The following is a 26,157-nucleotide window of genomic DNA, read 5'->3' on the forward strand; positions in this document are numbered from 1 at the left end:
TGGTGGCCAGTGTGAGTCTTTCCCAGGGACTCCCTTCTAGGGAGAAGTGGCCCCAGCTCCGTGTGAAATGGTGACTATGGGGAGCCTGTTATGAGAGCAAGAGAGGGCACACACAACTGAGCTTGCAGGGGAGGCAGCAGACCTTAGGAAAGGGGGTACCGATTCTCAGTAGTCAAGCTGGAGTAACTCCCCTTTGTGATTTTCTGGAATGAACCACTGGGGGCTCAGCACATCTTGGTCATCCACAGCTAACATTTCATCAACCTTCACTGCTGACCACCCCAGAATCTCTTGGAGTGGCCCTGGGGCTGGTCAACCCCGAAGCTCTCAACATATACATTGATGCTTTCTTTGTGGCTTGTACCTCACTAATTCCATGAAGCTCGCTGGCCACCAAGCTCCCCAGATCCCCGTTTCCAACTCCCCAGGAATTACAGGTGTGTGCCAGTACACTTGCCTCTTTTATGTGGCTTCTGGGGAATCGAACTCGGGTCCTCATGCTTGCACAGTAATACAATGTCCAAACTCCACAGAAATCAAAAGATAGGAAATAATACAAGAGCCAGGATTCCCGTCAGGTGACAGTTTATTGAAAGGAAATCTTGCCTTATCCATGAAGTCACTCCCATGGAGGTAGCTGTGATAAAAATGTCTCTTCCCCATGACAACACATAGTAACCAATCCCTACTGAAAGACCCACCAGACTATACCAATTGTCATGGTGGAATGACACTCCAGAGCAGGGGAAACAAATTTATAAAAGCACACAGTGATTGTCTTCTTAGCATTGCATTTGGCGAAATGGATGTCCTTACACGAGATATCTTTAAGCTAGCTAAAGAAAATACTCTTGAGCAGGATTAGTTATTAAAGCAACAAACAGGGAAAAAAAAGTGTATATATAAGAAAACCAAGGAATGCTCACAGGTTTGAGCCGAGAAGGACCTGGAGCCCTAACCCTCACCTTGTCCCAGGACACACCTGTCAGGATCACAGGTTTGAGATGACCCCGGGACTTACTCTCTAAACCTCAGTCCAGTGTTGTGCCCCTGGCTGTACTGCACACTCCTTTACAGCACAGGGGACATGCCCTCACCCTGTCTAGCCTCTTCTGGTGTGTGTGTGTGTCGGAGGTGGAGTGGGGTGAGGGACTCTACAAGTGTTTCAGGTGGTGGGCCTCTGCTCTCCCTTTCAGGAGCTGTTTTCCTTCATGTAGCTAGCCCCATGGCTACCAGAAAGAATTAACTGGAATGAGGGCTGGCTGATTTCGTCAACTCCCCCCCCCCCAAACAAGCACCCTTCCTCAGGGTCTTGATTTTTGTCACCTGAAAATCTGGGATGAGCAGGCTGAGGCATTTCTAGGCTTAGTACAAATGATGACGTGAGAGGATTCTAGGAGCTAGCCAATCGCAGGCTATCACACTCCCCAGAGGACAGAGGTTCTCCGAGGCTCGGTAGAGAGGCTCAGACTGCACCACCACACTCTTCTGGATGGTATAGGAGGGCAGGGTTGGTTTGTTTTTTTGAGACGGGGTCTCCTATAGCCCAGGTTGGCCTGGAACTGCATATGCATCCAAGACTGATCTTGAACTCTGGATCCTCCTGCCTCCGCTTTCTGAGTGATGGGATCACGGGCATGCCTCACCACACCCGTTTATAGAGCTGGGGGGTGTTACGCACAGGGCTTCCTGCATGCTAGAAAAGCATTGTCCCAGCTGAGCTATATCTCCAGCCTGATATTTTGACTTCTATTCACTGTGTTTCCAGTGCCAAAGTCTGTGCCTGACACATTTTGATGGATGATATTTGTCAAATCGAAGAATGGCTGAAAGCAGAAGCCCCTCCATCTCCAGTGAGGAAGCAGGCAAGGGCCACACCCAGCTACATGGAGGGAGATAGTGGCTCTCGGGATGTGCAGAATGGCTCAGATCTCTGGTAGCAAATGCTCATCCTTCAGATCCCTTCTAAATCTAGTTGGGTGAACTCTGACCTGCAGCAGGCAGGACATTATGGTAACCTGGTCCCCAGGAGTCCCCAGTCAGGGAGCCTGGGGACCCTGCTTCAGTGTCCTGTTCACCTCTGCCTTACACATAGTCAACTCACAAAGTTCTTTCCTAAGTGACTGTCATAGCTATGAGGAGACACAGGTAGGCCAGGAGATATGCAGGGATGCCCATGATCCTTCCAAAGCCACCTTGGCATCATGTGCTTGCCCTCGGACCTCACCCCTTCCTACACCTGTTCCCCAAAATGCCCTTCAGATGGCAAGCACTCCCAATCCTTTTTCCCATCATTCCAAGCTCCACCCCCTGCCCTTCTTACACATCCCCCAGCTTTCAAGAACATCTCTGTATTCCTTTTTACATCAGCCCTGACACCCACATATTCCTTCATCCCTTTCCCCATGAACTTCCTGGATACCTCCCTACTCATCCTAAGCCCATAAGCCTCATCTCAAGGCCCCTCTTCCAATTCCAGGCCTGAGCGAACTTCACTTGGAGGTCTGCCATGGAGGAAAAGGGCCAAGGAGACACAACAACAGCACTCTTGTCCTTTGAGAAGCACGGCACTTGGTAAAAATCCCATCTGTCTCCTATTCTACTTGCTTGAAAGAAATGGGGAGTGGGAACTGCTCTTCGCATGGTTCAGATAAAATAAGCAACCAAGGCCTCAGACTCAGCCCTAGGCAAGTGTCCTTCCCCAGCCATCAATGAGCCGTTTTCCCATACAAACCGATCATCAATTCCCAGTGCTCATTTTCCACTGTCTGATCCCCTCTGGTTTCCAGAGTAGCCTTCACTCTCCCTCCTTTGCCTCCAGCTTTTTAATACTTGAGATCTGGTAGCTTCATATTTTAAAAGATAATCAAGATCAGTGTGTGAACTTTACAAAGATGTCACACTCCAAAGGCTCTGGAACATTCTAGAGGAGAATTTTCAAGCAGTCCTTGAGAAGGTCTGATTTAAAATCTGTACAGTCTATACATATCATTACAGCTGGCACTGGAACCTTCCCAGGCAGGAGAAGGAGTGATGGCAGACAGCAGTGCACAACGGGGCTTTGTCTTCCCCCCAATGTCCCAGTTAGGTCACCTGAAACTTCAATCGCTCCCTATCTAAGATCCAAGGTCACTCAACCACGCAGAGGCCCGGGGAGGAATGTGAGGTGGTAACCGTGGGTCTGACTCCATTCACAAGCCCTATTTAGTGCCTCCTGCTCTGTCTAGATGGCTGCAGAGTCCTGTCAGGATCAACGGGCCTGGAAGCAGACTCAGATCTGGCTGGTGATAGTGCTGTCTTTGGGAAAGGCATAGCTCAGTGGGGCTTCATAGAGGCTTCCCGCATCACTGCTGAGGTCGTCATCTGAGTCATCCAGTACTTTACTAGACAGTGTCTTAAGCCTGCGGAAACACAAAGGAGATGGTCCTTGACCCTGGCTATGGCTTGTCTCTGATTTGGAGATGGAGGAAAGGATGTTGGGCTCCTGCCCTCCACCCCACGGCTGCATCCATAGACATGGATTTGCCAGCACCAGACATTTGTCTTAGCAACAGGTACAAACTGCCTATTGCTCTTGATCAGTGTTGGTGGGGTGAGCTACCAACAGGAAAACTAATTTCTCCTTCTGCCTAACTCTAACATGACTACTGGTCAGGGCACTTCCGATTCACTATGGATCAAAACCATTTTTTTCTTCTAAGATAGGATCTTATGTAGCCAGCCCATGCTGGCCTCAAGCTAAATATGTAGCCAGGAATGGCCTGGAGGTTTGGATCCTCTTGCCTCAGCCTCTTAAGTACTGAGATCATAGGTCACACACCTATTTTATGGGCTGCTAGGGATGGAACCCAGGGCCTTGACAGGCACTCTACCAACTGAGCCACATCCTCAGACAATAATGTCTTTAAGAGCGTTATCAAGACATTCTCTCTTGCCCACGGAGCCCCACTGTTGCAGCATACCGATGACCTTGGGGGTAAGTTCTCAGTCCTGTGTGGTAGGATTCTCAGTGAGCTGCAGACGTGTGAGTGGAGCTATTGGCTTGTGAGAAGTACCCGAAGCAGCAGTCATCTAAGCCCATGCAGAGCCAGCCTCCACGAAAGGCTAGTGCTCTGGGTGGGCATGAACCTGCACTCAGTCCTCACCTCAATATCCCCCACACTGGTCCTGGGGAAGGGAAAACCCTTCTCTAGCCCCAGCCTTCAGCTTTCCTCAGAGCCGCTTAGAAGTGCTTAGAAGATCCTTATTCTTAGAAGGGTATGTATAAATGAGAACTTTACTCTCCAGTCAGAAAGGAGAAGCTCCTCTATGGTGGTGGGGATACTCTGACCCTCTCTGTGCCTCGGGCTCTGCCTAACACTGGTATAAGGGTGGCTTATGTAAGACCTTATTGAACAGGTGACTCAAGTAGACACAGCCATTTTTATCTTAAGTGTGGGATGACCCCATTAGCTATGGGCCTTGGTGGGCCACCACCTCTACCCACCTTAAGCCTTTCTTCATAGAGTTGAGCTGCCCCTGAAGCTGCTCATTCACCCCGATCTGCTCCTCCAGCTCCCTCTGCAGCTTCTTCTTAGAACTTTCCAGTCGGTCGATCTCCTCTTCGGCCTCCTCCACCTGGCGCTTCATGGCTTTCAGACGCAAGCTCAGCTGCATGAGGAAAGATGGAGCTCGAGTGTTAGCTCAATGTCCAGCTGAGCTGGAAAGTCAGAGCAGGAGATGGCAGGGACCTGGCTGCTTCCCAGGGAACCCTGCTTCACAGAAAAAGTGAGGACATCTGTAGGGTGAGTGGAACAGGGGACTCTGCATACACAGCCCATGTGTCTCTCATCTGAGAGAGAAGGCAGAGGCTCTCTCACCTGGTCCTTCTGGTCAGTCAGTGACAGATGCTCATCATCCACCTGCATCACCAACTCCTTCACCTTCCGCTCCAGCCTTCGGTTGTTGAGCTGCAGGTTGGCCCGATCCCTGGGAGTAGAGAAAGCAGCACAGAACATACTCTCTAATTTCTCTAATTCTCAGCCTCACCGGAAGCCCTGGAGGAGATGGGACTCCCCAGCCATAGGTGCCTGGTCAGCTCAGGGTCAGAGAAAAAGAGCCACAAAGGAAGAAAGGGCTGCTGGTGTCACAGGAGGGAACATGGAGCCCCAAGAAGGGTAAGACTCTCCCAAAGCTGCAAGGCCAGAGCTCAGAAGGGTCCTAAATTTTTCTGCTGCCGAGCTTAACTTTTGGAGCAAAGAATCACACACTGCTGGTAGTTGGGGTCCATACCAGCCAGGCTTAGAAATCTTACTGAAACCATGTGCATATATGCCAGGAACCTTCACGGAAGGTTGTGGGGGTGATCCTCAGGCTGGGACGGTGTGGTTAGCTCAAAAATCATTTTGTTGGGAAGGAGTCCTACATCTTTCCTACCAACTGTGGAAGGACCTCCCCCTCTTAGTGTAGGTAGTTGGTGACTTCTGTTTGAATACACCTATCCTCAGAGCCACAGCAGCTCCCTGCCTCTAACCTGGCTCAAACTCAACAGTTTATGACATAGCCTGCTTTGCTAATGGCCAATTGCAGTCCACTCCTGAGTTTCTGTCCAGGCACACAGTGCACAGCCAGGCAATCTTACACTTTCTTTGGTGGAGCTTATCTAAGCAATGGAGAGGGCTGTAAGGCTGGGCTTGGCTGTACCTTCCCTGGGGGCTGATAAGGATGGGAGGAGAGCCTCCAACCCACCAGGCCTAATGAATGACCAGGGCCTACCTGTACACCCCCCCCCCCCCCGCGCCCACTCCAGGCTGGGCCTACCTCTCTTCATTCTCTAGCCGGTCCTCCAGCTCGGCAATCCTGGCCTCCATCTGTACCACCAGGCCCTCCTTACTGGACCTGTAGGAACCTTCCAGGTGGATAATCCGGCTCTTTAAGTCTTTGTTCTGGAATCAGAGAGGGAGCCTGTGAGAGGCTTGGTTGGGTTGGGGCATGCTCTTTGGGCAGAAGCATACAAGGTAGAGTGTGGAATATGGTACCAGGGGATTCCAGAGACGGTTCCATGGAACGCCTTTGAACTCGGGTCTTAGCAGGTCAAAGGAAGAGACTCTAAGCTGTTGCCTTCTTAGCTTGGATGAAAGGGCTAGCGTGTGTGGGGACTCCTGAGCATCGAGGAAGGGGCAGCAGCCCTTTATCAGTGTTTTTCAGCGGCAGACTGACATGAATAGTCTGTGGAAGAACTGATCTGACTGATTCTCCTCAGTTGCTTGCTTTTTTAATGATATGATTACTTACACTGGAGTTATGCCCTCTCGTGCTAATGGCTCTCTCACCGCTGGCTAGAGTCAATCACTCCTAAATACTGTGTTAAAATCTTCCTCGACTGCTGAGTCTACCTTAAATGTTGCATCCTACTGCGGACATGTGGGGACGGTTTCTTAGTGAGTCACCTTGTCAGTTAGGAGTCTCCTTGAACTGGAGCCTTCTGTACACTCATGAAAAATGACCTGGGCCATCAGCAGTGAACTTCAGGGCCAGACTCTGAGAAGGGCTGACACTGGGCTGAGCATGAACTTTATCCTACCCATCACTTCAATTCCCCACATACTGACTCTGGGGTTGGTAACACCCCTGCCACACTCCCAAGGAGAATACCAGGAACCCAACACAGGAAGTAAGAGGCAGGAACTCATGGAACTGGCTGTCCTCACCTGTCTCTCTAGGGAAATCTTGTCACATTCTAGGTCTTGCTTCGCAGCTTTCTCCTGAAGCAGCTCACTCCTCATCTGCTCCATCTGCAACAAGCAGAGCAAAAGGGCTTAAAACTCGGTCCTCATACTCTTGGTATTGACATGGTTCCAACAGCAAATCAGGTTTTCATGAAGGCAGGGTACCCACCATACTGCTTGCTCTTAAATAGAAGATCTTTTTCTTAGATGCCCCTGATCCTTTGGTGAGTACAGTGATAGCTAACTAAAAATAGCAGCAGTCACTGAGGCTAACTCTGCTATTATATACTGAATTGCTCTCTTTCCATTTTCATCTATAGGTCCCAGGGATGAAGACCTATTGAATCTCCATGTCCTATGGTTCAGGGACCGTAGGTTCCTGATGCCACAAAATTTATTGTCACCTGTATGTGATCTAAAAAAGTTAGGAACAGTGCTTCCTATGTTTGTACCACAGATTGGGAGCTGCTCGGGCCCCAGCTCCTAGCCTCTGTGTAGCTCTGCAAGCTCATACGTGCTGCACAGTCTTGTAGCCACCTTCAGGAACCATTGAAATCAACACAGAGACACTGCCACCATCAAAAATGAAGGCATCACCACAGGCTAGACCACCACAAGCAAACCTATTTCCCGCTCTGAAGCGATTTGAGATGCTCAGAGTATCTCAACTAGATTCACTCAAAACAGATCATCACCAGGGTTATTATAGTCAACATGTCACAGGTGTAAGAAAGACAGTATCATAAAAGTAGCTGGAAGAAAGGGTCAGGCCATCTATAAGCGAGAGAGGGCCCACTAAACTTAAAGCAGAGTTCTCAACAGAAACCTTACAGGGTAGGCACTGTATTCAAAAACTGAAAGAAATAACACTTAGACACCCAATACCATACCCACATTAGTCTTAATAATTGAAAGAAAAATAAAGTGTTTCCCAGCTAAGCAGCACCAGATCAGCTACAAGAAAGACACTAGAAATGAAAAGATGGTAAGTACCATCCTGAAAACATACATCTATAAAACCAGTAGAAAAACAGATAGGCAAAAGAGAAAGGGAATCTAACACACAGGTGAGGAAAATAAATCACAAAAATAAATAGGAAAGGAGATAGGAAAGAACAAAATCATATAAAACAAGCAGACTGTAGCTGACAGATGAGAACATTATTTATTGATAACAACCTCAAGTGTGAATACGATAAATTTATCAATCAAAAGACAGAGTAGCCAAATGGAGCGAAAAATAAAATCCCAATTGAACGCTGCCTACAGGAAACTGACTCCACTGGCAGAAATATAGTGAATAACAGTGGAGAGCTGAGGAAAGATTATCATGTTATTAAGAAACATGGAGCAACCAATGGCCAGCCCTAAAACCATGCACATGTGTGCAACATTAAGTGGGCTCATGTATATACACAATAATTAAAGAAATATAGAAATAAGACATGAAAGCAGGAGGAGGAATTCAAGGAAGAGGAAGGAGTGGCTGCAGGATGTGATGGGACTGAAGATGATCAAAGCATGTTATATGTGAAATGTCATGAAATCCATTAGTTTACATGCTTAATAAATGATATAAAGCTAGGCATGATGGCGCACAACTTTAACCCCAGCAGTCAGGTGGGTCTACAAAGCGAGTCCAGGACAGCAGGGGCTTGTTACACAGAGAAATCCAGGAGAGGGGAGGGGGGGAGAGAGGGAAAGAGAGGGAAAGACAGAGGGAGAGGGAGAAGGAAAGAGGAAGAGGGGGAGAGAGCTTGAGTGAGCAGATTTTAAGTGAAACGTTAATAAAATCACAGTTCAGCAAGATTTAGCCACTGTGAATATATATGCACCTAACATGTATATTCAAAAATCATTACATCTAAAGGGATCTCTCAAGCAAAAGTAGTGGAAATTTAAAAAAAAAAAAAAACAAAAACAGATTATCCAGGTAAAAAAAATCAACAAACATCTGAGTCCAGCTGTTCTACATAGAGAAGGAACCCAGTGGATATTTACTGAGCATCTCATCAGCAGTCACAGAATACACACCTGTATCACCATGTGGGACATCCTCTAGGGCAGTGGTTTACCCTTCCTAATGCTGAGACCCTTTAATACAGTTTCTCATGTTGTAGTGACCACAAACCATAAAATTATTTTGTTGCTACTCCGTAACAATAATTATGCTACTCATATAATACTTGGGAGGCAGAGACAGGTGAATCTCTGAGTTTGAGGTCAGCCTGGTCTACAGAGCAAATTCCAGGTTAGCCAGGGCTACACAGAGAAACCCTGTCTTGAAAAAACAAAAGAAAAAGGAATTGTAATACCTGATACACAACCCCAAAGGAGTCTCAAACCACAGGTTAAGAATCACTGCTCTAGGGTAACATACTAGCCTGCATATCAGGCTAAGAGACTGAAGGTTATGAAATTTTATCATGTGTCTTCTTAAATGATATGGTGGGTTGAATGAAAATGGCTGGCATAGGATCATAGGAAGTGGCACTATATGGTCTTATTGGAGGAAGTGTGTCATTGAGGATAAGTTTTGAGATTTCATAAGCCCAAGCAAGGCCAAGTGACACTCTCAGCTCGCTCTCCAGCACCATGTCTGCCTGGGTGCCGCCATGCTTCCAGCCATGTTGATAACAGACGAAGGCTCCGAACTGTAAGCCAGTTCCAGTTAAATATTTTCCTTTAAGAGTTGCATGGTCATCGTGTCTCTTCACAGCAATAGAACCCTAAGCTAAAAGATGATAATGGGACACATTTAGTCAAGAAAGAGAATGAAAAGTATATAAACACAATGAAGTTAAATAATATACTACTAAATGGCCCACGGTAACCAAAAAAAAAAAAAAAAAAAAAAAAAAAAAAAAAAAACAAATTGGAAAAGGAAATGTTTAATTACAAAGGAGGGGCTGGAGAGATGGCTCAGCGGTTAAGAGCACTGGCTGCTCTTCCAGAGGTCCTGAGTACAATTCCCAGCGACCACATGATGGTTCATGACCATCTGTAAAGAGATCTGATGCCCTCTTCTGGTGTGCAGGTGCCCATGCAGCAGAACATGCATATAACTAAAACAAATAAAATAGAAAACAAAACAAAACAAAAAAGCTTTACAAATGAAAAAGAAAGCCAGCCAAAATCTGTGGATCAATGCAAAAGCAGTACTGAAGGTTAGCTTACAGTAACTAATGCATCCACTCAAACAGACTGTAAGCTGGAGGGTTGTGGGGTGGCCCAGGCCAGCCCAGCACTGGAAGGTGGAGTCCACTGTAGGCCTGGGCCACATAATACCCTGTCTGAAAGACCAAATAAATAGTAGAGCTGGAGAGTTGGCTCCGTAGTTAAGACTCTGAAGCACACATTCCGGGTGGTTCATAACCCTACAACTCCAGTCCAGTAGCCTCTGCGGGCACCTGCACGAATGTGCTCATCCCCACGTGCATATAAATAAGATTTTTAGATAAACTGGATCTCCACCTAATGATGCACCTCAAGGACAGAAAAGCAACAACAACCCCTAAATTAGGAGGAAAATAAGGTCAGAAACAAAACTGACAGACCTGTCTTGTGGGTGGCTCAGCAGTAAAGGTGATTGCCTTCAATCCTGACCCATGCAGTAAAAGGAGTGACCTGACTTCCACATACACACCAGAGCGCCACAACAAATAAAATGCACACACACACACACACACACACACACACACACACACTGACAAACCCACAGGCTGGAGAGGTGACTCAGCAGTTACGAGGAGCAGCTACTCCTGCAGAGGGCTTGGCTGGGTTCAGTTCCCAGCACCCACGCAGCAGCTCACAACTCTCTGTTAATTGCAGTGCCAGGTGATCTGATGCCCTCTTTTGGCTTCTGTGGGCACTACACATACATGATACACATATTAAACATGCTGGCAAAGCACTCATACACATAAAATAAGTCTTTAAAAAATTAGAAAAAAAAATGACAAACAACAGGGTTATCTGAGAAAAAAAGCCATGATTCAAATAAATCAAGTATGAAAAAAATAACACATAAATATAAAAGATCATAACTATTTACGAATAATCCTAAATTATACTAGAACATTGGAAAATTCAGAGAAAACCCTAGAATTCATATACATGTAGAAACTGAAGATGACATGGAGAATCTAAACTAATAATGACGGATAAGACTGAACAAAACATATGGGAAACAGCTCCTGTTTAAACTATCCTGGGCCTTACGACTTTGTTACTATATTCTACAAAATAAACTCTCCATGAGTGTGGGGAGCCGCAGCTGCCACCCTATACATATATATTGAACACCTGGTCTCCGGCCAGAGCAGAGAGCATTGAGATAAACAAGCCTTAGTTGGAAAAGCTGTGTGCCTCTAGTTTGTGATGCAAGCTGGCATGATTTTCCCGCAGCCTATTGTGCTTTGCCACGTAGCCGATGCTGATTAGGACCAGGGAAAGTATTTAACCCACAAGGGCTGGGGGCTGGAGATAGATAGTAAGTATGTAGAATTGGGGTTGGTGATGGGTTGGGAGAGATTTAGGAGTAAGTATTTAGAATTGAGGCTGGTAATGGGATAGTAGAGAAGATGTAGATATAGAAGTAAGATGTAAGGACAGATGTAAGATATCGAATTAGGAATAAGTATGTAACTAATAAGATGTAACTAATAAGATGTAAGTAGTAATAAGTAAGATGTAAGAAGAAGATATAGAAGAATATAAAAGAAGCTAGCTAGTAAGAAGAAGTAAATATGAAAGTTCCTGATTAAACTGCATGAAGAAGGGCTTGGTGTTTGCCTCCTTATTCACGTTGGACAGAAAAGGGCGTATGACATATGAGGCAGCATTACTCCTGTACTGAAACCAGACAAATATAAAACCTCTAAAACAGCCCTGATAACCTCTGCAGAACAAGAAGCAAAAATTCTCCATTGAATATTAGTGAACTGAATTCAGTGGCACATCACAAGGGTCATATACTACAAGCAAATGAGATGCATGCATAGGAAGCAAGACATTGTAACACGTGTAAAACACTAACAGGCACACACAGAATGACTAGCCACAGACCATATGATCAACATGACAGGGTACACCCACTGACAGAATGGTGTGACGCACCATTAATCAACATGGCAGGACAAACTGGTGGACAAGACTATAAGATTGTTTCTACAGATTGAGACAAAACATTTGATAAGGTTCCATATTCCTTGGTAATGGAAGACCCAAAGGTCATTTTGCAAACTGTAATAAGCCAGTCCCAGAAAGACAAACACTGTTATCACTCCTGTGGAGACTGAGGCATCTGCAGAATTGAATGGAGAAGAGGTCAGAATCTGGGAACAAGGCGGGGGATAGAAAGCTCAGTGAGGAACATCAAACCACAAAAATGCAGTAACTACTTCCATTTCTTCTTTGGCACAGTAAGGTAACCATTAGTTAAACCATGGTTCTGTACTCACATACGTAATCACAGCACCTGGAAGGCTGAGGCAGGACTGTTTTGAGTTCAAGGTCAGCTTGAGCTCCATGGCAAGAACATCTCAAAGATATACAAAACAAAACTAAAAAATAGTGGCACACACCTTTAATCCCAGCACTCGGGAGGCAGAGGCAGGAGGGTTTCTGAGTTCGATGCCAGCCTGGTCTACAGAGTGAGTTCCAGGAAAACCAAGGCTATAGAGAGAAACCCTGGAGAGAGACTGGGGGTGGGGATGGGGAGGAACCAAAAAATTAAAAGTCAGTTTTAAAATGGCTAGGTGAATACAAAGTTCTGAACACACGATAATGTCCCACTCCTAGCTGAGGAGCTATTAATATTTTGGCAATGGCTGCCAGAGAGGGAGCATCAGTTTGTTTAGGGGTTTGGTCCTGGTAGGTTAACTCACACCAGTGGACAGCTGTCCACCCATGCACATGAGCAGCACTGATTCGACTTGGTAGGTTATTAATAAAAGGTGTGTGGGGAGGGGGGAGAGCCGCTGCTTGCAGTTGATGGCAGTTAATACAGAAAGCCACAACTGGTTCATGCACACAGAATTAAGAGACTTGCAAGTGCTCAGCCCTAAATAGGATGAGTCACACCCTCCCTCAAGGCCCAGGATCTCTGTGGAAGAGGACAGTTGAAAGGCTGTCAGAACCAAAGGTGGTGGATGACTCCAAGGAAATCCTGTCTTCCAGACACAACACTCAGCAGACACACACAGGAGCTCGGGGATTGTGACATCATGTACAATCCCTGCACAAGCTCAGCTAGAATCCCAGTGCACAGGAGGGGAGGTGGGCAGGAAATGCCAGCCCTAGCGAAGGAGCTATTGGCACCTAATTAATTACTGTTGGATGAGAAAACAATCAGTTTTCTTTAATGGCTGATAACTGGTAGGTTGACCATACACCAGAGAAGGCCCAGTGCCCAGGAGTAGTTGGCCAGCAGAAACGGACTCTGCGTTCTGTTCTGTCGTTCCCTTTAGACTGGGGAACATTGAGTTGGGTGGGTCAGGGATGTGGGAAGAGTTGAGGGAGGGGAAAGAATATGATCAAAATATACTATATGAAATTTTCTCAGAAACAAATTAAACAGGGAAACCATGAAGTTAGGAGTGGCTCTGAGGGTGAAATTCAGTGTATATACGCATGAAATTCTCAAAGAACAGCGTCACACTAAAAATCCTTAGTTGCTGAAAAGATGGACATACTTATTTCCCTAACTAGAAAATTACACACTGTACACGTGTGTTAAGTGATCACGGTGTACCCTGTAAGGGTATTCTAATACTGAGACACAAAACCAAAACAGCCAAGACTAGTTCCCTTAGGCCATCCTTGTACAGAGCAAGGAGAAATGGCAACAATGTAAGGGACACGTGGAGAGCGTGCAACACTCCACCAGCTACTGCCTCACACTTGCCCCAGAGCCCTCGAGAATCACAAGCTGCTGAAAGGGCCGCGGGCTTACTCCTGGGACTGCTTCGTAATGAATGCGGGCTCACGGCCTGCTCGGGCCTCCTGGGGAAGCCATACTGCTTGCGGCACAGACCTGCACTTGAGGGACACTGTGTACACCTTCTATGGTGGGAAGGAACTCCACAGACAAGCAGCCTAGCCCAGCTTCTCCTCCCCATGGGACCCTGCTCACAGAACAGAGCCTGCAGGTTCATCTGTACCTGAGCAAAGTAGCCTACAGGGCCCCTTGAGTTGCCTGGAACAGGATGTTTTGGTTACTGCCCCATCCTATAGGATGCTGTTCAAGAAGACTGGAAGCCAGATGATCCTGCCCTATTCTACAGAGAAGAAAAACTGGTCCCCATAAGTGAAGGGATGCAGAAGACCCGATGCTAGTAGAGAAGTCAAGTTGACGACGACAGAAGTATTACAGTGCACACAAAGTGGAGGATAGCCTCTCCCAGCAGCTGTGTAGGGAACCAGATGGGTAACAGGAATGCCCTGCTCTAGCTACGTACTGGTACTGCGTCTGAGCCTGTTAATCCTCTGGGAACTCCCACTTAGGTACTATCACCCTGTTTTTCTGATGGGAGTGTCAGAATAGTGCCTAGATCAGATCTGAATGGAAGCAGCCTGGGGATTTGACCCCGGAGCTTCTGACAAAAAGCCCCCAGACATTGTGTCAGCAAAACCACACACTCGGGAGGTTTGATGCTTGATATATGGAAAAACCCTACAGGAAGCAGAGTGCTAGTGGGGAACTCTGTAGAGCTCCAAAGGAGAAGTCTACAGGAAGGTTAGGTGGAGAGAGCCCTGGGGCATGGAGAACTGCCACTGTCACAGTGCAGGGTCCCAGCTGAGAGCACAGACCGGGCTTACAGCATCTACCAGAAAACGGACCTCCCCCGTGGTAGAACTCTAAGTAAGAGACATCTCTGAGGGTTTCTTCAGGCTCAAGCCCTCCCTGGAGAGCTCTGGGAAAACAGAAAAACAAACTAACAAAAAAATAGGAATGTTTCATACCCACCACATCCCCTCAAAAGAGGGCTATTAAAATGGAAGTGTAAAATGAGTCAGGAGAAAAGGAAGGAATAAAAGGCAGTCATAAAACCCAACAGTGACAGTAGCCAGGCAGGCCATGTTTCAGAGTCTTTTGGAAGACACAATAGCTCCCTCTCCACACTTCTAAAAACCAGCCCAACATTATGCTCTAAAATAAATCCACCGTGCGGAGCCCCAAGGAATTCTGTATGGTGTTATAGTCAAGGTCCCAAAAAGGAAAGATTTCACCACAAATCTAGGCAAGCACCAGGGAGTCCCGGCTTCCGAGGCTCAGCTTAGCACCCAGATCTCAAGTTCTGATCCTTCTTTGGACCCAGGGAAGTGAGGCTGGAGGAATACTTCGTGTGAGCTCAGTGTTTTATAGGCTGTCGACCCTTCATCTCTATTAAGTGGTCTGAATCAAAGCTCTGCAGTCAAATTAAATCAGGCAGGAGCACAGCTGGACTGAATGGATGCTAACTTACATGGAACCAAACATACTGGTAGGAAGCCACAGATTCAGTTTCTAACAGCCTGTAGCGTCAGGATACCAGTGACCCAAGCTAGCTCTCAGATTTAGAAGCTGCCGCCTTTTGGGTTAATGAAACACCAGAGATATGATTGCTAATAATAATAGCCTCCTGGCCTGGGTTTATCAATGGGCTGGGATGAGGTTGGCAAGCCATCACTCCTGGGCTGGTGTTAAGAATTATCACCAGCCAACGTACACAGTGGGCTTTTGAGTAGCTGATATACTAAGAGGCAGTTCTGAGCCTGGAGTCACTTTAACTAAAAGAGGAAGCCCCACTTTGATCTGTCACTTTCCTCCTGAAAAGGGACTATTTGGAGTCTCATTTACTGGTTCCTATGTCCCCAGGTACTGAGGGGCAGGTGTGAGCCAGCCACAAAGGAGCAGTTTCTGAAAGTAACTGTTCACGCCTGGAGCTTTACCCCCTGGGATTTGTCTGGCAGTTTCCAAGGCAACAGGCAGGCTTGCTAGTCCCCGAGAAGCCAGTGAAGTCTGTACTTGCCCCCCCCACCCCCCCATCCCCCCCCACTTGCCAGCTGGCAGCTGTCTCGGTGGGATGAGTCATCTTTCCACTGTGCTGTGTCACCCTGGCTCTCAAGGCTGAAGGGGCTGCCTGTGGGCAAGCTCACCCTGCTGTGTGCATTTGATGTCCAGCAGTGGTATGCACAGTGATGTCCACTGAGCCAGGATACCAGCCTACCCAGCATGTTTAAAACTCAGGCTAGACCTCTTTCTGCTTGACTCTTTTACACATACCGAGAGCCAGAAGAGGCAAAGGTTAATGCAGCAATGTGTGGTTTAAGTGCTAATAATAACTATTATTATTATTATTAACCAAGCATGACCATGAACTCTTCTTGCCTTCGCCTCTCATCCACACAGGGAGGACAAGAATATACTACTATATCCATATTATAAGGTGCTGGGGGATGAATTCAGGGCTTTGTGCATGCTAAACAATCACTCTGCTAACTGAGCCACATCCCCTACCCATGTACCATTATTCTTAACTTGAAGATCTTTAGAATACAATGGATGTATAGGGTCATAATGTGACCCTACCTTTTCTTAAAAAAAAAAAAAAGATTTTATTTATTTATTATATATAAGTACACTGTAGTTGTTTTCAGACACACTAGAAAAAGGTATTGGATCCCCATTACAGATAGTTGTGAGCCACCATGTGGTTGCTGGGATTTGAACTCAGGACCTCTGGAAGAGCAGTCAGTACTCTTAACCTCTGAGCCATCTCTCCAGCCCCTAAAATTCAATGACTATTTTTTTTAAAGATTTATTTATTATTATAAATAGGTACATTGTAGCTGTCTTCAGAAGCACCAGAGGAGGGCATCAGATTTCATTATGGGTGGTTGTGAGTCATCATGTTGTTGCTGGGAATTGAACTCATGACCTTTGGAAGAGCAGTCTGTGCTCTTATCCGCTGATCCATCTCACCAGCCTGTGACCCTACCTTTTATAAGCTATGCAACTATAGGCCATGACTATACCCTCCAAGCCCTAAAAGTGGGCAAGAAAGCATGCAAGGAGCCAGCGCTCGAAAATCCTCAGTGTGGTTGGCAGTAGTCACGGATGGAAATGTTTAGTTTGTTTTCATGGCACTGGGAATTGAACCTGGGCCTCCAGCACCATCTCTCTTATTCTGAGACACAGTTTCACTAGTAATCTCTCTGGAGCTCAGGGAGGCCATGAAATTATAATCCTCCTGCCTCAGCCTCCTGAGTAGCAAGGTCTGTCCTACTAGCTCTAGCAGGGAAACAAATTTTTTTGTAGGAAGAAAGGTAAAAAGGCTTTCCCGGGATTTAAACAGACCCAAAGCCAGTAAAACAGTACTTCAGTGAATCTTCCTTCAGCTCACAAGTTTTCTGTTCTGTGTATGAGAAAATAGACAGACACTCCTCACCTTTTATAAATACGGCATTTGGCCAAATCAAATCTATTCTTTCTCAACATCTGCCATGTTTGAAAGTCAGTATAGAAAACATTTATCTTGATTAGAACTCTCTGAATTTATCTACTATCCTGATTATGTAGGGAAGAAAATCCCTGAGACTCAGAAAGTAAATAATGGGGCCAGCAAGAATTGAATAAACACAAAAATAACGAGAGAAGCCAGAGGCATAGAATAGAACGTTCTCACAACTGCTTTCTCTGCCCCAGAGCAGCACAGTGAAAGTGAAGGCCTTCTTGGGGCCTCCCCCTCTTTACCCTCAGTTCTTTCTTACATTGGCCTTCTAAAACACTGTATATGCTTCACTGTTCTGCCGAATAAACTTCCACGGCTCCCTACGCCTTCAGGAGACAGCCATTCAAAGCCTTAGTCGTCCTCTCCAAACCGGGCCCCTCTGCTTTCCTCATGGAAACCGGAAGTGTGTGAGCGCTCATTGCTTCTCAACATCCGGTGCTTACCTGCCAATCTGCTCTGTCTCTGATGCCACACCCACTCTGCCGAGCCGCCCTCTGCAGCATCATTTCTTCAAAGCTGACTCAGGGCCAAGACTGATCTAAGAGCCTTTCCCTCTCAGGCCGAGCATGGCCTTTCCCTCGTGGGCTGAAGTCCTGCTCTTGGTATTTAGCACCTGCGCCATTTTACTGTTAGTTTTCTACTTGTTAAATCTAGTTACTCTCCTTAAGCCGGCCTATCATCACATTCTGCAGCTTTACCCCTCTGCCATGCTTGAAGTCATGTTTGCTCTATTTTCCAGGCTCTGGTAGCTGAACCGTAGTCTTTGGGAAGAGGATGCCTAAGCTTGCCTCCAGCGCTTCCTGCCACAGGACTCTGCCTAAAGTCCTTCATGGCGCTGGGTCTCAGATCTTTCATCCATTACACGACTCTGCAGATTTAACCTCAGACAGACTAGCCAGACTAAGGTCCTGTCAGAGGGCTAGCCTTCAGTCAAGATTGCCAGAGCCCTTTTCTCTGGCCTATTTACCTAAGACCTAGGGGTGGGACGAGGGGAAAGACTGGACATGCTGGGAGGAAGCAAGGACTCTGAGCTTAGAAATACTCAGTTTTAAATAGAGAACAGAAAACCTTAACTTTTAAAAAACAATTCTTGCCCCGTGCTTTCTCTTTTCAGTGTCTAGCTGCGGTTTGCTGGGAGTCTGTGGTTAACACCATTCATAGGATTCAGGGTAGCCGGTGCCACTTTCTGTCCTTTAGTCCCCAGCCTTTGTTAAGGTATCAGGTCAGAACTGATGAAAGGAGAAAGAGGGCCAGCTTTTAAGAGTCCCTCTTGTTGTGATATGACAGGCAGCCACAGGCGCATGGCCCTGGAAAGTCTCCACTGGCCAGGGCCTGCTTGTCTGTACTCAAAGCCCCCTCTACATGCCTTTTAATTTTAAAGGCAGAAAGCCAGACTTTGAGATAAAGGATTGTTGGTGAAGGTGGCAGAATATTCCTCTCAAATGTCCCTCTCTAATCAGGAGGCATCGAGGGCCAGAAGAGGTCAGAGACCTCCATCAACAGGCGTCACTCACCCGCTGTGGTAGCACATACCTGTAACCCCAGCACTCAGAGGTAGAGGCTAGCCTGGGCTTCATGACAAGACCTATCACCAAAAACATGGAAGGAAGGGAAGGAAGGGAAGGAGGGAGGGAGGGAGGCAACATTGGTCTATCTTGGAGCTTTGGTTTTGTTTCTCATCAGTTTCTACATCAATTTGAACCTGATTTTCAGTTTCTCCATTTACAGCAAGCATGTACCTTACTTTCTCTACCTCCCAGAAACGGTAAGAAGACAATGGAACCAGACAATAGAGCCAGTAGTGGCAGGTTAGGAGAGGGGAAGCCTTCAGACCCTTCTACTTAAATACCTTTTGTTTATTTGTGGGAAAGGGTCTCATGCAACCCAGGCTGGCCTAGAACTCAATATGTAGCCCAGGATGGATGACTTTGAACTTCTGATTCTCCTGCCTTCACTTCTTAGGATCACGGCCATGCATTACCATGCCAGTTTAAGCAGTGCCGGGGACTGAACCCAGGACTCTGTGCATGATGGGCAAGTACCCTACAAACCGAGCTACATCTCCAGACTCAGTAATCTGGGAATTTCCTGAAGCTCCACAGGAGGCAGCAGAGGAGCAGGTCTGGGACTGCCCATGGAGTGCCCTTCACAGCAGCCCACAGGCCGGAGTCATTATCTTCCTCCAGCGTGAACCTCAAGTTCTTGGCTCAGTGGAAAATTTTTAGCATTGACCACTGAGGTGAGCAGTCGCATCCCATGACTGAATGCTCAGTGAGAGGAAAAGGCCAAAGGCACTCTGGGACCAGATACCTCATGGTTCTGGGCCAGTGGCTGACCCAGTGGAGGTACTGTGTTCTGGTTCAGCATGCCTGTGTTTTCTTTTGTGTATACATGATGGGCCTGGAAACTGGTTTTAACTGCCTGGAATATTATTAATAATAAGGCGACAGTTCTTACCACTCCTCCCACTGTGCTTATAGTACAGGGAACATAGACAAAACAAATCCACGGGCATTTCTCTCATTATGCATGCTTAACAGACCTTGGAATGCCCTGGGGTAACACGGCTGCTTAGCCAACCTGGCAGGGACTCCTAACAAAACAGCTCTGAGTCCAGTAAGAGAACTTAGAAAATGTGGTAAGAACTTTGGTGAGCCAATGTCAAGGTTATGTGTCCATCTGTGTCCATCTGTGTCCTGGCACTTGGGAAAGTCCCTCTCTAAAACTTTGCTGCTCGGGCTTCTGAATGCTACCCCAACAGAAGTACAGCTTGGGAGCCAACACAGAACCAGAGCCCAGTAGCCTGGCTTAAAGTCCCTACGCTCCCTTCCCAAGGAAACCTGTGCACATCAGAAATGGGGGTGGCAAAGGAGCCAGTGACCTTCATCTCCCTTCAGCTCTGAGCGGGGACTCCCAGCCTGGTGATGACAGCCCTTCAGCCTAGTTACTCTGAGTTGAACAGATGACGCTAAGCCCTTGGCCTACTACAGCTAATACATCACTTCCTGCCTCCACTCTAGGAAACTCCCTCATGTTACTAATCCCAGTGGCTTATAAAGCCTACTAGATCTCTGCTTGTGCTCTGTGAGGAAGACTGCCTCCTCCTTACTCTGAGTGCCCAGGCTCGGCCTCTCAAGCATCCTTTCCCCACAGTACCAGGCATCCACCTTCGACAACTCCCTCGTACCTGTTCCCTGCTCCAAGTGATCCTCTCTGACAGCAAGTCAGCATTAGTTCTTTCTTCTTCCAATTCAATCTCCAACTGGGACACCTTGTCCTGAGAAAGGAAAACACAAACAGGTTACTTCTGTTAGACTGATCCGCGTTAGGAGCACGGGGTACCGATGGACAGAAACCCCAAGAACAAATAAGAGCTGAGTATTGTTAGGGCTTGGGAACAATAAGGCATCTACTTCTTTTCCTCTCTCCCTCCCTTTCCTCTGTCTTAAAGGGTCTCATGTATCCCACAGTAGCCTCGAACTTGCTATGTAGTCCAGGATCACTTTGAACTTCTGATCCTCCTGCATCCACCTCCCAAGTGCTGGCATTACAAGATCAAGCCAGTATCTTCTTCAGTGCTTGAGTTTGAACCCAGAGCTTCATGTTTGCTAGGCAAGTGCTCTACGAGCTGAGCGACACCTCCAGCCTTTATATGTATCATTTCTTTTCTTTTCTTTTTGTTTTTTTTTGTTTTGTTTTTTTTTTTTTTCAAGACAAGGTTTCTCTGTGTAGCTCTGGCTGTCCTGGAACTCACTCTGTAGGCCAGGCTGGTCTTAAACTCAGAAATCCACCTGCCTCCGCCTCCCAAGTATTACTAACTGTCCAAAGCAGGTATTTTTAAAACATGTGTTCTGTCGCTTTTATGATATAATTGGACATGCAGAAAATATACAAAAAAAAAGAAAAGTGTTACCCCAAGCTTTAATGAACAAAACAAACCCACTAAGGATATGTTAGTATGTGTCTTAAACTGGCCCCTAGTAAAGCCAACATATAGTGTGGGAAGCCATCCTGGTCATTCCTACAAATACTTCATGCTCAAGGGCTCACTCCTGTGAGTGCAAGCACATGCTTCTAACCTGCCTCTTCTCTATGGTACCCGTGAGCTTAGCAGTAGACACCTCCAAACCCACACTGGGTTGCACAGGACACTGGGGGCCAATTCTGGTAAATTCACTATCACAGAGTAATGCCAGTCTGTCCCTCGGGACTCTATTAAATATTAAGTTATGAGAGAAGCATTTCAAAGTAGATTTATGAATGAGGGAAAAAGGTTTCCTCCATTCAGAGTGCTGGGGAACTTGAGCCTATGCTTCTTCTGTCTCCAGTAGATTTGTCATAGGCCTGGGCAAACTTGGTCATGGGTGCTTTTCGAAATGTGTATTTCTAAAACAATGTTTTCATTCTGTTTTATGTTAATGCATACAGGTGTTTTGTCTGCATTCATATCTGTCTACCACATGTATGCAGTGCCTATGGAAGCCAGAAGAGGGCGGCAGATTTCCTTGCACTGGAGTTACAGGTATGCCCCCATATGGGTCCTCTGGAAGAGCAGCCCCTCGCTCTTAACCACTGAGCCATCTCTCTAGCCCTGACAGATACTTTTAAAAACCAAGATTTTTGACTTTTCAAAGGCAGCATCTGTATGTAAGTATGAACTGACAACCATGGGTGGCTCTGTAAACAACAGAAATGAAGCTCTCAAAACCAATGAACTATCTATAAATGAACAGCCATATCAAGTGGTGATCAAAGCCTCCCGGGAGGACCACTGAGTTGGCTGACCACGTAAAAGCACTTATTGTGAAGATGGAGGCTAGAATTCAGACTCCAGTATCCACGTGAAAATGGAAAGAACTGACTCTACAAAGTATCTTTCGTCCTCCACACTCATGCACATACACACAATAATAAATAAAAGTAAATAAAAGTAAAAACCTATAAAGAGGGCTGGAGAGATGGCTCAGAAGTTAAGAATACCATTCTTCCAGAGGTCCTGAGTTCAATTCCCAACAACTACATGGTGGCTCATAACCACCTATAATGAGATCTGGTGCCCTTTTCTGGCCTGCAGACACATATACAGGCAGAATGCTATATACATAATAAATAAATAAATCTTTTTAAAAAATCAATCAAACAACAACAACAAAACTCTAAAGAAACCCAAGAGCTCTCCGTTAGGAGCAGAGTCCCAGAACCTAACTCAGGACATGGCCAGCTGCTGTTCGCGATTGCTAATCTATCCAGAATACTCAGAAATTGCAAAATGTCTCCAGAACTTCAACCACCTGCAGCTGGATTTACAGAAAATGCTCCTCGTGGAGAGCTCCTGAGACCTGAGAACTAGCTGTGTCTTAGGGAGGGAATGGAAAAGGACAAGCCATAACAATATGGCCCTGCCACCTCTTAGAGCGACTCCTCTCAGGTGCCTCTCACGGTGGCAGGACCCCCAGAGGCTGGAACTGAAGAACAAGTGGAGAAAGGCCTTCGGTGGTGTTTGGCCGTACTACCACTTAAGTTACCCAAAGGAAATGCCTTGTTAGTCAGAATATTCTGGACTAAAAGGAGATAATCTGACAACTCAATCTGATTTCAGCTCAAACCACTTATCTTTAAAGACCCATCTTTATTTTTAGATAGGGCATCTGTGGAAGGGAATGTGCATGTGAGTGCAGGTGCCAGCAGAGTTCAGAAGAGGGCGCTCATTGGATTTCCTGGAGTTGGAGTTGAAGCACAGGGTGGAACTGAACTTGGGTCCTCTGTAAGAGTAGTGTGTGTTCTTAACTGCTGAGCCATCTCCAGAGCCCTAAATCACTTCTTAGGCTCTTTTCCTGCTCCCATTCCATACTGTCCAGACAATATATGAGGTCTAAGCCAGGGCCCATCATACCAAGGGTCTTTGTTCACTACTTGATTGGCTTCCACTTGAGGTGTGTGTGTGTGTGTGTGTGTGTGTGTGTGTAGGTCAGTGCCTGGTGTCTTCCTCACTCACTCTCCATCTAAGAACTACCGGGACAGCCCCAGGGATCTTACCTCTGCCTCTTTGGCACTGGGATTATAGATGCCCACTGCCATGATCTGTGTTTTGCATGCGAGCTAGGGACCTGAACAGAGGTTCTCACACTTATATGGACATCTCCGTAGCCCATCCAGTTGCCTTTAACCAGGTTGTCTAGGCCCTACAATGATCCATTTCTAGTTGACCTTAGCTTATCCAAAACTGACACCCTAAAGAGATCAGACGTAAGATAGAAAAATACAGCAACCCCATAAACAAAGCAATAAAATTGCCATCAGCTTTCTATGGTCTGAGAGAGGCCCATCTAATAAAATCTCCACCGGTTCAAACTTCACTCCTAGATACAAACTGCGAAGCACCCTGGAGGCTTTAAAAAGCTATTTCTGCTTATATACAAAGCTGAATGGGGAATTCATTGATTTTGAGTTTAAGCCATCTTTGCCGGCCTTGAGCGCCAGGCCTGTCTTTTATCAAAATCCTGACAATACTAACGCCTCCCTCAGAGTTTGAGCTTTTTTCAGTCTCTCTCTGTTATTCTCTAAATTCCACATGTGCTTCTGGTTTAGGGTCAATTCCACTCTCACAAATTACTCCTTTTTAGCAATTCAGGTTTTCCTGTCATCTCGGAATTGCTAGTATTTTATTTGTGTGGGTTTTTCTCAAATGTTGAGTATTAAGCTTGTGAATATGCACTCCGAGCTGGTAACTGCTTTGGGCAGTTGCAGACAAACTATCTTGGGACTGGGAAACGGCAATGAATTGGACCACAGTTTGCTGATAGCTCTGGCAATGATACATACACACTCAGGAAGATGGGCCAGGAATGAGAATAGACTATAATGTTTGGTCAGTGGCCCTTGACGTGCAGGGTGTTTTGGGGTCTACGGCACAGTGTGGACCCTGACTGCACAGTCAGCAGTCTTGCAGCCTTTGTAGGGGAATCATTACTGAAGGGACAGAGCACCATCAGCTAATTTCTTTGAGGAACAACTTATATCCTCTTAAAAGCAATGAGGTCATTAGACTAAATCACAGGTCGATTCCTTCCAGCTTGCAACATGATAAGATACAGCCTCCCTCGTCTCCAGGCAAAGAAATGATGTTTATAACACCAAGCTAATAAGAGTAAAAGCCCAAGGTTTCCTATTTTCCCCCAGTGGCTCAGACGTGTTCTCCACAGCCTGGCTCCAGCCCGTGTACCCATGCACCTCCATCTGCTTGATGAGTCGGCTGCGGTCATCCTTGAGGTGACTCTTGGCCTCCAGCTCGTACTCCAGGTCCTTCAGCGACTGCTCCAGAAACTGCCTTTTTGTGAGTGCTTCCTCCTCAGCTCGCTGGTAGTCCCGCAACTCTTCCTCCTTGAGGCGCAACTAAAAGGAGAAGAGTGTGTGTGGAGGTCACTTGGGCAGTGGGAATGGCAAGGAATTGAACTGAGAGTGGATAGTTCTGGCAATGATACAGAACACATGCCTGCATACAGTTTGCATAGCATGTGCATGCCTCGCTCAAGGAAGCCAGAAGACAGAGTGCACAGGCCCACCCCAAAGCAAAGAGGGGCAAATCCCACCTCTCTCTAGACTTCAGTTTTCCATGTTGTAAAACGAGAATGTTTTTCCTTTGCAAGCACTACACTGCTAGGTTATAAAGTCAATTGATTAGGTATGGACTAGTAACTTTAAGTACATCAAACACACACAGACACACACACACAATCAAAGTATGAACAAGCACGGTGATGATATTGTATTATACATTAACTAACATATTTCGATGGGTGGATGTGTCATTAGGTGGGCTGTAGTCAAAACCACTTGAAAGTCATTTAAGTAGCTAAGCTTTCTTGTATCAACACTGTCTCAAGAGATCTTTAAAGGCTTAAAACAAAAACTATATTAATGGTCTCTAAACAACCCACAGGGACAAAATCCAAGAACAAAATCACACTCATTTGGTAACAACTACATTGAAGAAAGTGTACCCATAACTACAGTGCTCTTTCTATCCACAAGGTGGCGCTCATCTAATAGTTTTGAAGGACGTACCACAGTTTGAGTCTCAGGAGCCCAGCCACCTCCTGACAGTGGAAATGCCAAAATCAACCTGGTGGGCTGACTCAGTGAGGCTCAACCCTGGCTCTTCGGTTGCCAATATCAACCCCCCCTGGAGTAGGCACAGAGCTAACAACGGAGCACCACAGAGGTTTATTCCCTCCAGGAGTCCACAGAAACCCTGGGGAGTTTGGAAGGATCCGGCTAGCGTAGGAAGACCCCAGGAGGGAGGACTCCAGCACTGCACCCTGTCGGGGATGAAGATTCCCAGCGCACTGGAGAACCCCAGCCATTTCTAGCACAGCCCCACTTGGGAGAAGACACAGGCTCTGGTCTAGTTTGGGCTTAGTTAATGGTGAGTGAAACAGAGAGACCGCTTAGGGCAATCAACCACAGACAGAACGGAATGGGGTGCTCTCTGGATTTGATACACTGCAGAGAAACACTAAATTTCTCCGGAGCTCAGTTTCCTCATTCCAACATAGGGAAAGTGTTAAAATGTACTTTATCTGAGAATCAGATGATACGCAAAAATAATGATCACAAAGAATGCTAATCAAATATACAGCCAAAACTTTGTTCTTGGCATCCTCCAAAACACCATGTACACCTGTCCTAACACCGACCATAGCACCACTGCCACCGCCACCACCACCACCAAGCAGGGGCTGGGGTGCTAGACAACAGCTAGCACAGCCTGAGCATCCCCAGTTCAAAAGCCCAAAATGCAGGGCTGGAGAGAGACTGCTCAGCGGTTAAAGCCACTTGGCTCCCGGTACCCACGGGGCAGCTCACAACCATCTGTAAGTCTGGTTCCAGGAGATCTGATGCCTCCTTCTGGCCTCTCTGGGCACCAGGCTCACATGTGGTGCACCTATATACAT

The 26,157-nt window shown here is 46.5% G+C and overlaps 1 protein-coding gene across 1 annotated transcript in view; it reads right to left on the reverse strand.

Moving 5' to 3' along the window:
• Window positions 1-568: 568 nt before the first annotated feature.
• Window positions 569-26,157, reverse strand: part of Cgnl1 (cingulin like 1) — a 156,730-nt gene continuing 131,141 nt past the window's right edge. The window contains exons 13-19 of the mRNA XM_031344064.1: window positions 24,434-24,595; window positions 20,391-20,480; window positions 6,690-6,773; window positions 5,800-5,924; window positions 4,860-4,968; window positions 4,487-4,650; window positions 569-3,401 (exon numbers count right to left, since the gene is read on the reverse strand). Of these exons, the coding sequence (XP_031199924.1) occupies window positions 3,272-3,401; window positions 4,487-4,650; window positions 4,860-4,968; window positions 5,800-5,924; window positions 6,690-6,773; window positions 20,391-20,480; window positions 24,434-24,595 (864 nt within the window). The 3' untranslated portion in view covers window positions 569-3,271. The remainder of the gene's footprint in view (window positions 3,402-4,486; window positions 4,651-4,859; window positions 4,969-5,799; window positions 5,925-6,689; window positions 6,774-20,390; window positions 20,481-24,433; window positions 24,596-26,157) is intronic.

The sequence above is a fragment of the Mastomys coucha genome, unplaced genomic scaffold (assembly GCF_008632895.1).
Source record: "Mastomys coucha isolate ucsf_1 unplaced genomic scaffold, UCSF_Mcou_1 pScaffold23, whole genome shotgun sequence".
In the NCBI taxonomy this organism is placed as follows: Eukaryota; Metazoa; Chordata; class Mammalia; order Rodentia; family Muridae; genus Mastomys; species Mastomys coucha.